Source organism: Octopus sinensis, linkage group LG1 (genome assembly GCF_006345805.1).
Source record: "Octopus sinensis linkage group LG1, ASM634580v1, whole genome shotgun sequence".
Lineage (NCBI taxonomy): Eukaryota > Metazoa > Mollusca > Cephalopoda > Octopoda > Octopodidae > Octopus > Octopus sinensis.
Genome location: NC_042997.1, coordinates 208,473,811 through 208,488,810, shown reverse-complemented (window position 1 = coordinate 208,488,810; position 15,000 = coordinate 208,473,811). Strand labels below are relative to the sequence as shown.

The window sequence follows — 15,000 nt, the reverse complement described above, 5'->3', positions numbered from 1 at the left end:
TGTCTTTTCCTTCATGTCGTGGTATTTGAGTCCATCCACATCAAAATATTCTCGGGTTTTTATAGTTGGACTGAGGTTGAACTGCGTTCATCGCTTCACCACTTGGTAGCCATATGCCTTCTGTTCTGGCGAGCCTTCCTCGTCTCATCGCCATCGCAGCACATTTTGATAGTCTGAACTACATCTTTATATCATCGAAGAGGTGAAAATCAGGAGAAGAATCTTCCAGGAGGACAGTGTCCCCCCACTGATATTCCCTTGAGTGAAATACTACAGAAGACAAAGATGGGTTATGATCTGTGGAAAGGTAAAGGCGAGAGAGAGGAGACGAAGGGGCAGCAGGCAGCTAAGCTAGCCAAAATTCTAGCGTGGGGACGAATTTATGTATAGAAATCTAAATTTTGGGGAGGACCTAGCATAACTAAGATATATAAATTTACGAAATACGACAGGATGGCAATTTAACAGCTCTCCCCCAAAATCTGTACGCATTTTCTATTACTTTCTATGTTTACTAAAACTTTGAGATGTTTATAGATATTTTTATATCTTATCTACGAAGCGATTTATTATTATTATTATTATTATTATTATTATTATTGTTATTATTATTATTGTTGTTGTTGTTGTTGTTGTTGTTGTTTTTGTTGTTATTGTTGTTATTATTATTATTATTGTGTTGTTGTTGTTGTTGTTGTTGTTGTTGTTCTTCTTCTTCTTCTTCTTCTTCTTCTTCTTATTATTATTATTATTATTACTTTTTTTTTCTTCTTTCAAATTTGCTTCCATTTCTTGCCGGGTGTCTTCCCGACTCCTAGGGCAAAGAAACTCATAGTATACATTGGTAAGCCATTAAACCAAACTCAATAGTTCGTTCATTTTTTTTTTTTTTTTTTTAAATTATAATACATGAGCAGCAACAGTTCTCACATCGACAATGCTCTTCTCAATACGTGTAATGTACCAGTTAAGACAATCTTTTGCACTTTTTGCAGGGATGGTAAGCCAGGGATCATTCTCATATAATTTTCGGTTCTCTTCTTGATCATTCCTAGTGCGCCTACGATCACTGGTATTGTGACCGCCTTGAGATGCCACATTTTCTCAATTTCAATGAGTAGGTCTTTATATTTTCTGAGCTTGTCAAACTCTTTCGCCGAGATATTATGATCACAGGGGATGCTCATGTCGATCAATAAGCAAACTTTATTGTTTTGGTCTTTTATAACAATATCTGGTTTATTGGCCTTGATGGTTCGGTCTGTATGTACTGGAAAGTCCCACAGAATGGTTACATTTTCTCCTTCAGTTACAGCCTCAGGGTGGTGATTATACCACTTGTCGGCAGTTTTGATATTGTAATGCCGACTTATTAGCCAGTGTAGATATTGGCCAACTCTGTCATGTCTTAATTTATACTCCACTGGAGCTAAGACTTTACATCCAGAGATTAGGTGGTCCACTGTTTCAATCATGTCGTTGCAGAATCGGCATTTTGGGTCTGCTCCATTTTTCATCACATTGGCCTGGTAGTTCCGGGTTAATAGGCTTTGATCTTGAGCAGCCAGGATGAAACCTTCGCTCTCTGCTTTTAGCCCTGAACTCCGTAGCCACTGATGGGTTTGCTTCTGGTCAACATCAGCTTGTTTGCTGCGGGCCACATATTTGCCGTGCAGAGGTTTCTCCTCCCACCTATCAGCCAATTGCTCGTGCGCTTTTTTCGTTGCCATCATTTTCACCTTCTTTGCAACAATAGTTGCCGTACTTCCCTCGGGTTGTTCAGTTTGGGTATCCTGCACGAGATCAATAGCAAATTTTTGGCTTTCCTTTATAATAGAATGAAGCTTCTTTCGTCTCTCATGATTTTCCACGAGCTTTAGCATCCAGTCATTCGATATTTCGAGATATTTGGCCAGTCCAATTGTGGTTGTTTTGTAAGCTAGTTCAAATTGGATCAGGCCTCGACCTCCTTGGGCTCTGGGAAGGTAAAGGCGATCTACGTCTGCCTTTGGGTGGTGCATCCTATTACAACTCAGCAGCTTGCGTATTTTCCTATCTATATTCTTTACTTCACTCATGTTCCAGTTCAACACATTGTAGCTATAAGTAACAACTGGAACTGCTAAGGAATTTAAAGCTAACACCAGATTTCAGGACTGCACGAACTCTCCTATAACATTCCTTCCTGATCTTCTCTTTCATGCTTGCATGCTGAATACCAGAGCCGCCTTATTATTATTATTATTATTATTATTATTATTATTATCATTATATTATTATTATTATTATTATTATTATTATTATTATTATTATTATTATTATTATTATTATTATTGTTATTATTATTATTATTATTATTATTATTATTATCATTATTATCATTATTATTATTATTATTATTATTATTATTATTATTATTATTATTATTATTATTATTATCATTATTATTATTATTATTATTATTATTAATTATTATTATTATTATTATTATTATTATTATTGTTATTATTATTATTCTATGTTTGACTTTTGCTTTGTCTTTGTACAAGTTGACTCCAAGTCTCACCCAGAGATTTCAAGAGACAACAAGTTTGAAGTATTATGCTTAGGATGTCACATATTTTGCACAAAGTATTCTTCTAGAGAATGTTTAAGAAAACATAAGAAAATTATGAGTTTGTTTTAACATTTGAGATTTTATAGACAGTACTTTATGTAGGATACGGGCTGTTCCCATGGGCACTATCATTTGAATTTCTGCTATTTTGGGGTTTCCTGATATCAGAGCTAGGTAGGAATCAGCCCCTTTTGCTATCATTTCTAGGACACCTATGTCAACAGGTATTGTTTTATGTCTTCAGCTTCCACATTTTGCCAATTTCTGTTTCAAGATCTTTATACCTGCTGAGTTGCTGGTAGGTCATGACATACCTATATGTCGATTGGAACATGATTCCAGCGCCATACCGAACTACTGTGACTACGCGTGAGTTTATTGCCGAACATGATTTTTGTCTGAAGTCTTTCAATATGATGTCTGGCCTATTCGCATCTATCTTTCTGTCAGTTTGAACGGTGACTTTCCTGAGGAGTGAGATGTGGTCATTTTCAAGTATTGGAGGTGGTTTGTGTCCCTATCAGTTTTTATCCTGGGGCAGGTCCAGGTTTTGAAAATTACCCAGTGAATATATTGTGCAGCTCTATTATGCCTGTTGAGATACTCTGTAGGCGCAAGAAGACTGGACATAGATCAATGGTTTCATTTTGTTGTTTACATACACGACATGTTGGGCTACTGCTATTCTTTAATATGTTGGCCTGGTAGTTCCTTTCAGGTAGACATTGATCTTGGGCTGCTATGATAAACCCCTCTGTTTCAGATTTTAAGCCAGAAGACACTAACCATTCATGAGTAATGGCTTTGTCAACATTGGCATTATTAGCTCCCTTTTGGTATTTACCACTGAGAAGCCATTTATCCGTAAGAATATCTAAGAAAGCAGTTTTAGCGCGGGTCTTCATACGCTTAGCTTTTTCTGTGCTTGTTTCTGGGATTTGTTGTACTAGGAATTCACTTCGACAATCCTTTGCCTGTTTTGTTACTCAGTATGATGCTTTCTTGTTTTCATGCTTTAAGACAAGTTTTAACATCCAGTCATCAGAGTTTTCCAGGTAGGTGTTGAGGCCAATTGTGGCAATTTTCATTGCTAATTCCAGCTGTAAAAGTCCACGGCATCTTTCTTTTCTTGGCAGCTAAAGTTGGTCTATATCTTCCTTAGGGTGGTGCATTCTATGCATTGTCAACAATTTTCAGATTTTTCTGTCAAGATTACAGATTTCAGTGATTGAACAGTTAAGGATATTGAAACTATAAGTCACGACCGGTATGGCTAAAGTATTGATCGCTTTGATCCTGTTTCTTGCATTTATCTCTGTCTTCAGTATTGCACTTACCCTGCGATAACATTCTCTTCTGATCCTTTCCTTCATCATTGAATGTTTTATTCCATCACCTTCAAATATCCCTAAGTATTTTTAGCTCTCCGTTAACTCTAACTCCTTTATGATATTCTGCTGGTGAAGATTAACGTTGGATGTTTCTGTCATTTTTCCTGCTATAAAAGTAGCTTTTGCACATCTATCGAAGCCAATTGAATCTTGACGTCATCACTGAATTGTTTAACAATTGCTAGTAAACCTTGTAGTTGTTAGTAAGTTTTTCAAAAGAACTTTAAATCAACCATGTAAAAGAGATGATTTATATTTTTATCAAACATTTTATATCCATATTGTACGATTGAACAATTTCGGGAGAGGTATTACGGCTAGACAAAAGAGGAGTGGTGATAGTGAGTAACCCTGGAAAATGCCACATGAAATTCTTACAACTCCAGTATTGAGAAATTCATTGTCACTGTTCAAAGTCAGTATTATTCTCTATGATCTCATACATACAGACAAGAGGTTTTGCAGAGTCGGTGCTATTTTATACATTTCTAGTCATTTCTTAATCCATCTATGTTGTAGAATATCAAAAGCATTTTTATAATCTACCCAGGCTTTCGCCATTCATGTGTCGTTTGTGATAATATCTTGAGGTTCCACATTTTGCCAGTTTCTGTTTCAAGATCTTTATACTTGCTGAGTTGTTGGTAGGTCTTGACAGATACGTTTAAGAGGAGGCGCGATTTTTAACTGAAGTCTTTCCATACACTGTTTGGCCTATTCTTCTTCTTCTTCTTCTTCTTCTTCTTCTTCTTCTTCTTCTTCTTCTTCTTCTTCTTCTTCTCCTCTTCTCCTCCTCCTCCTCCCTCTTCTTCTTCTTCTTTTCATCATCATCATCATCATCATCACCATCACCACCACCACCACCACCACCACTATCGTCATCGTCATCGTCATCGTCATCATCATTATCCTCATCATCACCATCATCATCATCATCATCATCATCGTCATCATCATCATAATAATAATAATAATGAAATTATTGTATACAGTGCTCAGGTGCACCACAACTTGTGAGAAAGTGCATATAAAGTACATGCAGTAATGTAGAAATGTCTGGAAAGCGAACAATGTATGAGTCAGATACATGCTTGTGTGTGTATGGAGGGGAGAAAATCAAGTGTAGTGTTGGCGAATCTCAGGAAGCATGGAAGTTTTGAAGGATGCAGTGCTCCGACAACTAACAACCGATGCCGGCAGTTTGTTCCATGCTTCAGCAACTCTCAGCGTGAAAAAATGTTTCCTGAAGTCATGGGAGCTGTGCTGTTTTCTTACTTTGTAAATATGTCCACGGGTGTTAGATTGGTGGAGTTCGAAAAGGTGCTCAGAGTTATTGTTTGTGCGATGGTTGATAATTTTATGGGTGTCTGCCAAGTCATCACCATTATTATTATTATTATTATTATTATTATTATTATTATTATTATTATTATTATTATTATTATTATTATTATTATTATTATTATTATTATTCTATGTTTGACTTTTGCTTTATGTCTGTACAAGTTGGCTCCAAGTCTCACCCAGAGACCTCAAGGTTGGAAGTTCTGTGCCATATATTTGGGGTTTTTTTTTTGGTGTTGCACTAGTGAATGTCTAATACATAAAAATAAAATAAAAAATAAAAAAATAAAATAAAATAAAATAAAATAAATAAATAAATAAAAGTTTGTTTTAAACCTTGGGATTACATAGAGAGTATTTTGCGTAGGATATGAGCAGTTCCCATGAGCACTATCTTTTGAATTTCTGCCATTTTGGGGTTTCCTGGTATCTGAGTTAGGTAGCAATTAGTCCCTTTCGCTATCATTCCCAGGGCACCTATGACAACAGGTATTGTTTTAGTCTTTAGCTTCCACATTTTGCTGATTTCTATTTCAAGATCTTTATATTTGCTCAGTTTTTGGTAGGTCTTGACAGATACGTTTATATCGATTGGGACAGTCATATCAATGAGGAGGCATGTTCTTTGTCTGAAGTCTTTCAATATGATGTCTGGCCTATTTGCATCTATCTTCCTGTCAGTTTGAATGGTGAAGTTCCAGAGGAGTGAGATGTGGTCATTTTCAAGAACTGGAGGTGGATTGTGTTCCCACCAGTTTTTTTCATGGGGCAAATCCAGGTTTTTGCAAATTACCCAGTGAATATATTGTGCAGCTCTATCATGCCTGTTGAGGTACTCTGTAGGCGCTAGAAGACTGCATTTGGAGACAACATGATCAATGGTTTCATTTTGTTGTCGGCATACACGACATGTTGGGCTACTGCCGTTCTTTAATATGTTGGCCTAGTAGTTTCTTGTTGGTAGGCATTGATCTTGAGCTGCTATGATAAACCCTTCTGTTTCAGATTTTAAGCCAGTGGCCATTAGCCATTGATGGGTCAGGGCTTTGTCAATATCTGCATTATTCGCTCTCTTTGAGTATTTGCCATAGAAAGGTTTTTCTTGCCATTTATTATTCAGAATATCTAAGGCCGCAGTTTTGGCACGGGTTTTCATGCGCTTAGCTTTTTCTGTGCTTGTTTCTTGTATGTCTATCTCTAATTCCGAAATTGGTTGTATTCGGAATTCACTTAGATATTCCTTTGCCTGTTTTGTGACTGAGTATGAAGCTTTCTTATTTTCATGTTTTGAGACAAGTTTTAACATCCAGTCCTCAGAGTTTTTCAGGTAGGTGTCTAGGCCAATTGTAGCAATCTTCATTGTTATTGCCAGTTGTAAAAGACCACGGCCTCCCTCTTTTCTTGGCAGATAGAGTCGTTCTGTATCTGCCTTAGGGTGGTGCATTCTATGCATTGTCAACAGTTTCCTTATTTTTCTGTCGAGCTGACATATTTCAGTAATTGACCAGTTAACAATATTGAAACTGTAAGTCACGACTCTTATAGCTAATGCATTGATCGCTTCGATCCTGTTTCTTGCATTCAGCTCTGTCTTGAGTATTGCTCTCACTCTTCGATAGCATTCTCTCCTGATCCTTTCCTTCATCTCTGAATGCCTTATTCCGTTCCCTTCAATTACCCCTAGGTACTTGTAGCTCTCCCTTGGGTCTAGTTCTTTTATGACATTCTGCTGGTCAAGGTTAACGTTAGATGTTTCTGTCATTTTTCCTTTGATAAAGGTAGCTTTTGCACATTTATCGAGGCCGAATTGCATTCTGATGTCGTCACTGAATTGTTTGACTATCGCTAGTAAGCCCTTGAGTTGTTGGTCATTTTTTGCAAAAAGCTTCAAATCATCCATGTAAATGAGATGATTTATATTTTTATCAAACATTTTATACCCATACTGCGCATCATTGAGCAGCTTTGAGAGAGGTATTAAGGATAAACAAAAGAGGAGTGGTGACAGTGAGTCACCCTGGAAAATGCCACACGAAATTTTTACATCACCAGCATTTAGGGATTCATTGTCACTGTTCAGAGTTAGTGTGGTTCTCCATGATCTCATACTACAGTCAGAAGTTTCGCAGAGTAGGTGCTATCTTATACATTTCCAGGCATTTCCTAATCCAGCTATGTGGTAAGCTATCAAAAGCCTTTTTATAGTCTATCCAGGCTATTGATAAGTTTTTGTGTCGTTTGTGACAATCTTCTAAGATCATCTTATTGATGAGTAGTTGGTCTTTACAGCCGTAGGATCCACGTTTACATCCTTTGTGTTCATTAGGGAATATGCTGCTGTCTGTTAAAAAACTATAGGTATATTCCGTCAGGACAGATGTTAGCGTTTTGTACATAGTTGTTAAGCAGGTTATGGGTCTATAGTTTTTTGGTTCATTTGTTTCTTCACTTTTTGGAAGCAGGAATGTTAACCCATTAACTAGCCAAGGAGGCATCCTACTAGGGTGTTGCAAAACATCATTGTACAGTTCTGTTAGCAGTTCATGGCTCTCTGGGAAGGCATTCAGCCAGAAGTTAGGAATTTTATCCTTTCCTGGAGACTTCCATTTGCTTGACCTCCTGAGAGCAGATCTTATATCTTCTACCTTGACACCCTCCCACTTTTGCTCTTCTAAGGAATCCAGTTCTGTAGACATTCTGTCAATCGAGGGGGCCTTTTCGTTGTGTGTCTTTTCTTCTGCCCAGATTTTATTCCAAAATCCCTGCACTTCTTCTTTTGATGGTACAGACCTTGCAGTAAACGCTGTTTTTCCTATCTTCCTGTAAAAATTCTTGGTGTTATTTTTGAACATGTTGTTGTCCTTGAAAAATCTAACACGCTTTTCATACCTCGCTATGCGGGCAGCTTTGGCAGATACCCTTTGTTTGATGGTTTCTATGGTGGCATCAATATCAAGTATAGTTTTCATATTGTATTTTTTCAGTAATCTTTGGGTTTTTGTAGGTTTGGTAGTCTTGTGAGCCTTAAGGTTTTTCAAATATTCAATGTCAGATCTAAATATTTTAATTTGTTGTTGCAGACGCTCTTGCCAAGAAGGTTTTTGTGGGAATGTTGCCGTTTTCTAATCTTCAAACCACATAAGATCGTTGAGATTTTCGCGGATGCATAGTATAGGTGGTTGAGATGTGATATCAACATCATTAGCTGAAATTATATCCTTAAGTGTAAGCCGGATTTTACCAATTATTTTCATGTTTTGGTTAGAGTTGCGGATTTTAGGAAGTGTATCACGTTCATCCATGCTGGTTTCTTTAATTTTCAGCCATTCAATCATGATTTGATTTTTTAGCTCATGTAGTTCTGTTGGGTCAATATTTGTGTGACTTTCTTTATCTATTTGATGCTCATTTGTCATAGTGTTTATGATTGGTTCAGGGAGTATTTCACTTTGCCTATCACTTATACTAACTCTTTCAATCCTCACTTCGTTTGTATCAGACCTGGGCTGGTCTATAATTATTTCCTCTGTATTATCTTCTCTAGCTGCAGCTTCGTTCATTTTATCCGATATTGCTTGTCTAACTTGATCAATCTCTACTTCAGTCAGTAATTTTTTTTAATAATATTTCTTCTGACGTTGGCAAGTTTGTTACTGACTATGTAGGGTCTTACTTTAGGGTGTTTCTGTCTCCAGTTTAAGTATGCTTGTACAGTGTTAGATTTATCTGTGGGGAAATATATGGCATGGTAGAAGGCCCCAAGAACTTCTTTATTATCTTCCCTAGACCATTTTTCCTTCTTTTTCTTTTGATTATTTGGTGATGAGCATGGATGGCCATCTGTTGGAATATTCCGGTTGTGGGATACGTCCAGCTCCTGTGTGTTGGGAAGATTTGATCCAGTAGCTGATTTTTCAATCAGAATTTGGTTCAATTTTCGGGTACGTGGTCCTTTGTAATCCGCGCAATGACCAATGCGGTTTATTGTTTGATTTGTTGGCCTTGAAGCATGACGAGCTTCCATTCTTATATTAGGAGATGGATCTGTCAGTTTAGGGTTCACTACATGTAAGCATTGCTCATAGCGCCGCTTCTTAAGACTAGCAGATCTATATTCGTCTGTATTTTTTTTTGTTGATAGTTTTATCTCCGAACACTTTTTTTTCCTCCTCTTCCTTTCTTCAAGGCTCACTCTGCCTGTATTAGTTCGAAATAATGAGAATAAAATACGGAGAAGGAAAAGAAAAAAAGGGAAAAAGACGGGATCTGTCAGTTATTATTGTTATTACTATCACCTTCACCACCATCACCATAATCAGCAACATCACCATCACCATCATCATCATCAATGACATTGTTTTATGTGTAGCCACAGCCACTATCAACACTCCTACTGTCATTGTGTGGGAGAATGGTTGGTTAAAGAATTCATGTTCTTTGGGTCTATAAATAGATTCGGCAGATGGTGGAGACAAAGGACGTTAATGGTCAGTAAAAGGTCAAACCTGTTTACATTTATTTATTTTATTTTATTTTTTCCTTTCTCTTTTCTTTCTCTCCACATACATATGTATATGTATATGTATACTCACTCACACATATTATCTGATATTTACGTCGATGATTTTTTTTAATAAAAAACTTTCTGAGTTCAATGTTATGTATATATTTTTTAAATTTCTGAATTTAGTTGTATGTATATAGTAGTAGGTGCTTAATTCCATAACTTTTTATCGTGCATTTAATTGTGTTGTTACAATAAAAGGTAATTTAAAAGGCAATTTTACACATTCTTATAGTCATGAGAGACGACTAAATGTTCACACAGAATTGGAGATATTTATGTTTCTAATTTTTCTTGTTAGGTGTACGTTTGTATGAGCTGTAGATATGTAAGTTTTTTTTTTAACTTATTTTGAGGGAAATTCAAATTACTCACAGAAAACAGTAGATCTTCCAGTTTTCTACAGTTGTTTTTTTTCAGTTGTCCTATTATTATTATGTTGTTATTATTATTATTATTATTATTATTATTATTATTATTATTATTATTATTATTATTATTATTATTATTATCATTTTGTTGTCTTTGCACAGCTTCTAACGCTGGAGATGTACTACGGTGTCAGCTGTCCACTACCACTGAACCAAGGTAACACCCCTTATTTTTTAGCACCATCCGGAATATTCGATCGGTTCCAAGCAGTGCTGTTTTCTACAAGTGCTCCGCCCTTATTGCAGCCCGATTTGTTTCATATATTTCTCAAGATTTTTACTCACTTTTCCCAGGGCTCCAACAATTATTGGTAGTACTACCGCCTTTTTCATCGACCACAACAGCTTAACCTCCCAAGCTAACCTGTTACATCTATCGACTTTTCTTTCTTTTTTATCACATTACTTCTTGTCAGCTGGGCACGCTATATCTATGATCCAGCATCGTTTGCTTTCTTTCTCAATTAAGACTATGTCTGGTTTCCTATCCTCTATCTCATTGTCGCACTCAATCATAAAATCCCACAGGATCTTTGCATTATCATTTTCGATGATGATTTCGGGTTTACGTTTGTACCACTGTTTTACTTTGTCGAGTCTATACCTGTTGCAAAGTGTCCAATGGACAATCTTTGCTCTATTTTCATGAATTCTCTTATATTCTTTCTGGGTTACTGGCGCACTTTGACTGGTAATACGCCATACGGTGTCACCATTTTATTTACAAACTCTGCACTTATCACTTTCTAATGTGTTGTCTATTCTATATTTGATATAATTGGTTCTTAATGCTTGCTCTTAGGCAGCACAGATTAGAGTCTCTGTTCTCGGTTTTAAATCACTTTTAGTCATCCATAGCCATCTTTTTTCTCTGTCTTATCTTCAATATCCCTATGAAATTTTCCATTCATTCTTTTCTTTATCCACCTATTTTCAGTTTCATTCATTCTCAAGTACTTGTACAATGCTTTATCTTTGCAATCATCCATCCTACACAAGCCTAGCCTTCTTACGTCCAATAATAGCGGTTCTGTGGCATTTTTACATACCATGCTTTGTTGTTTTCTTCTGCTCTAATACTGTGTCCTCCTCCAATCAGCAAATAGCCAATAGGCTTGTGAAAGAATAATTATTAACGACAAAAGTATTATTAGTACCAGAAGGCCATCTTTACATCTACCCGAACGTATCAGACGATTCTCTTTTGCGAACGACGTGAATATGTGCGCCCCATGCGTCGATATGAGAAGTCCTCTCAAGGTAAATAACTCCGTATTGGGCGTTCTAACAAATCATCCACGTTAAGTTGGACATAAAGATTGTTTTTTGGTACTAATACTGCTTCTGTCGTTAATAATTATGATTTAAGTGAAGTTAACAGTTTTTGTGTTTTGCTATATCTAAATTCTCTTCACACTGCAATCGTCTTTCTTTCAATATACGGCTTCAGAAAAGGCGGCGAGCTGGCAGAAATGTTAGCACACCGGGCGAAATGCCTTGCGGTATTTTGTCTGCTGCTACTTTCTTAGTTCAAATTCCGCCGAGGTCGACTTTGCCGTTCATCCTTTCGGGGTCGATTAAATAAGTACCAGTTACGCACTGAGGTCGATATAATCGACTTAATCCGTTTGTCTGTCCTTGTTTGTCCCCTCTGTGTTTAGCCCCTTGTGGGTAGTAAAGAAAGAGGTATTTCGTGTGTCTTGATGTTCTGAGTTCAAACTCCGCCGAGGTCGACTTTACCTTTCATCATTTCGGGGTCGATAAATTAAGTACCAGTTGCGAACTGAGGTCGATCTAGTCGACGTGCCCTCTGCAACAAAATTTCAGGCCTTGTGCCAGGAGTAGAAACGAATATACGACCTCATATAAAAACATTTAACTCCTATACATGTGCGTGCGCGTGTTTAGGAGTTACATCTGCACACACATGCAACGTCGCAAATTACACGGACACACACACATACACACTCATACACACACATACACACTCATACACACTCATACACACACATACACACACATACACACACATACACACATACACATTTAATTTACATTTATGTATATGTGTGTACATGTCTGCCTACATGTTTGCTTGTCTGTCTGTGTTTATGTATGTATGTATGTATGCATGTATGTATATAATGGGATATTGTAAGTGTACGTGATTCTGTAATTTCAACATGCGTCAATACAGATTTCCTTTATTCGAATTATACAACGTATTTAGAGAACAGAAAATACCTTCTGAAAATTTCAAAGCATTTTTATTTAATAAGAAATTGATAAACTGGAATGTGATGCATTGCCATCTTCAAATGTACTTATTGTTTCGATAATTGTATGTGTCATGGATGTAAAAAAACTCAATTTAGAATTAATTATTGCCAAAAATTTAGGTATCATAGACGTCATCAATATCAAAGTAAACCTTGTGAACGCTGATAAGTCCAAGTCTTCTCGACTTATTATATTGTTGCAAGCAAAGAAAAAAGATACGATTAGAAACAGTTTTACAATGGATTTACCAATCTCGTATCTCAATGGAAAATGACGGTTAACAATTGTCTTAAACAAATTGGCATTTATGAATTCCTCTCCATATTTTACCTGAACCAATCTTGGACAAACGGTTTTGGTGAGTTTTATAGACTGAACTATAACTGATTGATACTGCTTGATAATGGCTTTCACAATTGCAACGGTATACACGAAAAACATGGCAACAAACCATACGTCTCCGACATTATCAGGTTTAGCAAGAACCGTAACAGCTATCGTAAATATGTAATTGCAAAGAATTTGGAAACTTGTAAGAAATATATAGATTGAGTAAAGAGCCCATAATATATAAAATGGAAACGATAGAATAGTAAAAAGTACAGCAGCAATCTCGAAAATATGATTATTATTCCTATAGAGTGGGAAAATATAAACTTTGGAATAGCTGAAAGGTAAAGTTGAAATCAAATAAACAATTGGTATTCCATAATAAACGAGGCACAGAAATAATTCACAGACAGAAAATACAGCAAATAAAATTGTAATGGAAACAAAGAGCCAAAGTGTAATGAATTTCCAGAAAATATTTATCCTGTAGTAATATAACCAAATTTTCTTGATACGATTAATCCAAGTGTAAATTATTAAATACCAGAAATTTGGGTTTAAAGCAGTAGAAATATTAGCTTTCGTTATTGCATAGAGTAGATCATAATCCTGTTGTGTAGAAATATTTAAACTGCCATACTTCTCTAATAATCTGATATTTTGAATGAGAAACGTGAAAGTGGATCTTTGATGTAATGTATTATAAGCGATAGTCTCACTTAAACGACTGGGAAGAACGAAGAGGATAAAGTTGAAAGATACGTAACAGATTAACCATGCAAAGGGACCACCAAAAAAGCCATCAGTATTCTCATAACTTTCTGGGATTCCTAATATTAGGGCGCGATGTCCCAATGGTATATCATTTTGGAAAAATATTGCTATTGTTTCATATAAAAAGAAGTAATGCATCAAAAGATTCAGGAAAATTACTGAAAGAGAAAATAGAATAGAAAGGAATCTTCTCAGTCTTGAGGCAAAGAAAGAGGAATTATAGAAACAAAATGACCAAGACAGAAAATGAGAGAAACTGTAAGTATTATGGTTTTTGTTGATCCATTCTGATTTGTATGGCAATGTGTCTTGATGCGGAAATGAAGGCAATTTAGCTTGTGAAAGAAGACTAACGATTAACGGGAAAAATATCCACACAATTGCTCCGACGATATTTGCATAATTGAGAAACATACTATTTTCCATGATATTTCCAGAACAAATCGATTTTGAGTGATAAACATAGCTTTCATTTTTTAGAGTTTACAGCAATAGTTCTTCACCAACTCTCGATTTATACCCAATCTTCTGTTAGCTTTTAATGACTCAGGGCTGTTCTTCTTCATGTCCTGAGATAAATTTATTAGAAAACACATGTAACCAGATTCTCCTATTTTCAATGTATCGATCACTGCGATTTTCTTCAATTCCTGAAAAATCAAATATAGTAAATCATATCTCTGAATATTTTGTTTCCCACAATTTATATCGATATCAACCCTCGGAGTAGCAATGTAAGCTCCTAATAAATTCAAAGAGTAAATTGAAAAATCATAATAGAAATTCTTATACGCCGTCAAACCATCTGGTTCATCTGGAATCCAGGTAAATTGTCTCGCGTTCGCGAAATAATCCATTCGTACGGGTTTCAGAAGGTCATCAAGTTTTTTATCGGATAACTGGACATCGAAATTGAAAACCTGTTTGTCTAATCTTACTAAACGAGATAAAATCTTATGGATATTGGGAGAAATCTTAATTTCACAGTTATTTCCAAGTTCCTTCGCTTCTATGTTTAGTGATATTAGAACGACAATAAAAGTAATCACAAGGAAAAGCGAACTGCTTGTTGTTATCGTAATCAGCATGGCAGCCATATTTCGTTTTCTGTAAGAGAAAAACAAGATAGATAGAAGTCATAAAATATTGAAGATTCATTTTAGCTTCGTTATTTTGTAAATATTTAAAATAAAAAGTATTTACTTAAAAATGAATGTAAATCTATTTTATTATTTATTTACTAGAAAGACAAATGTTGTGGCCAGCGGA

At 35.9% G+C, this 15,000-nt stretch overlaps 1 protein-coding gene across 2 annotated transcripts in view; it reads right to left on the bottom strand.

The window, feature by feature from the left end:
• Nucleotides 1-12,595: 12,595 nt before the first annotated feature.
• The window catches only part of LOC118765981, a 9,879-nt gene continuing 7,474 nt past the window's right edge, over nt 12,596-15,000 (bottom strand). For both annotated transcript variants that reach the window (XM_036508950.1, XM_036508945.1), the window contains exon 2: nt 12,596-14,838. In XM_036508950.1, the coding sequence (XP_036364843.1) occupies nt 14,208-14,838 (631 nt within the window). In that variant the 3' untranslated portion in view covers nt 12,596-14,207. The remainder of the gene's footprint in view (nt 14,839-15,000) is intronic.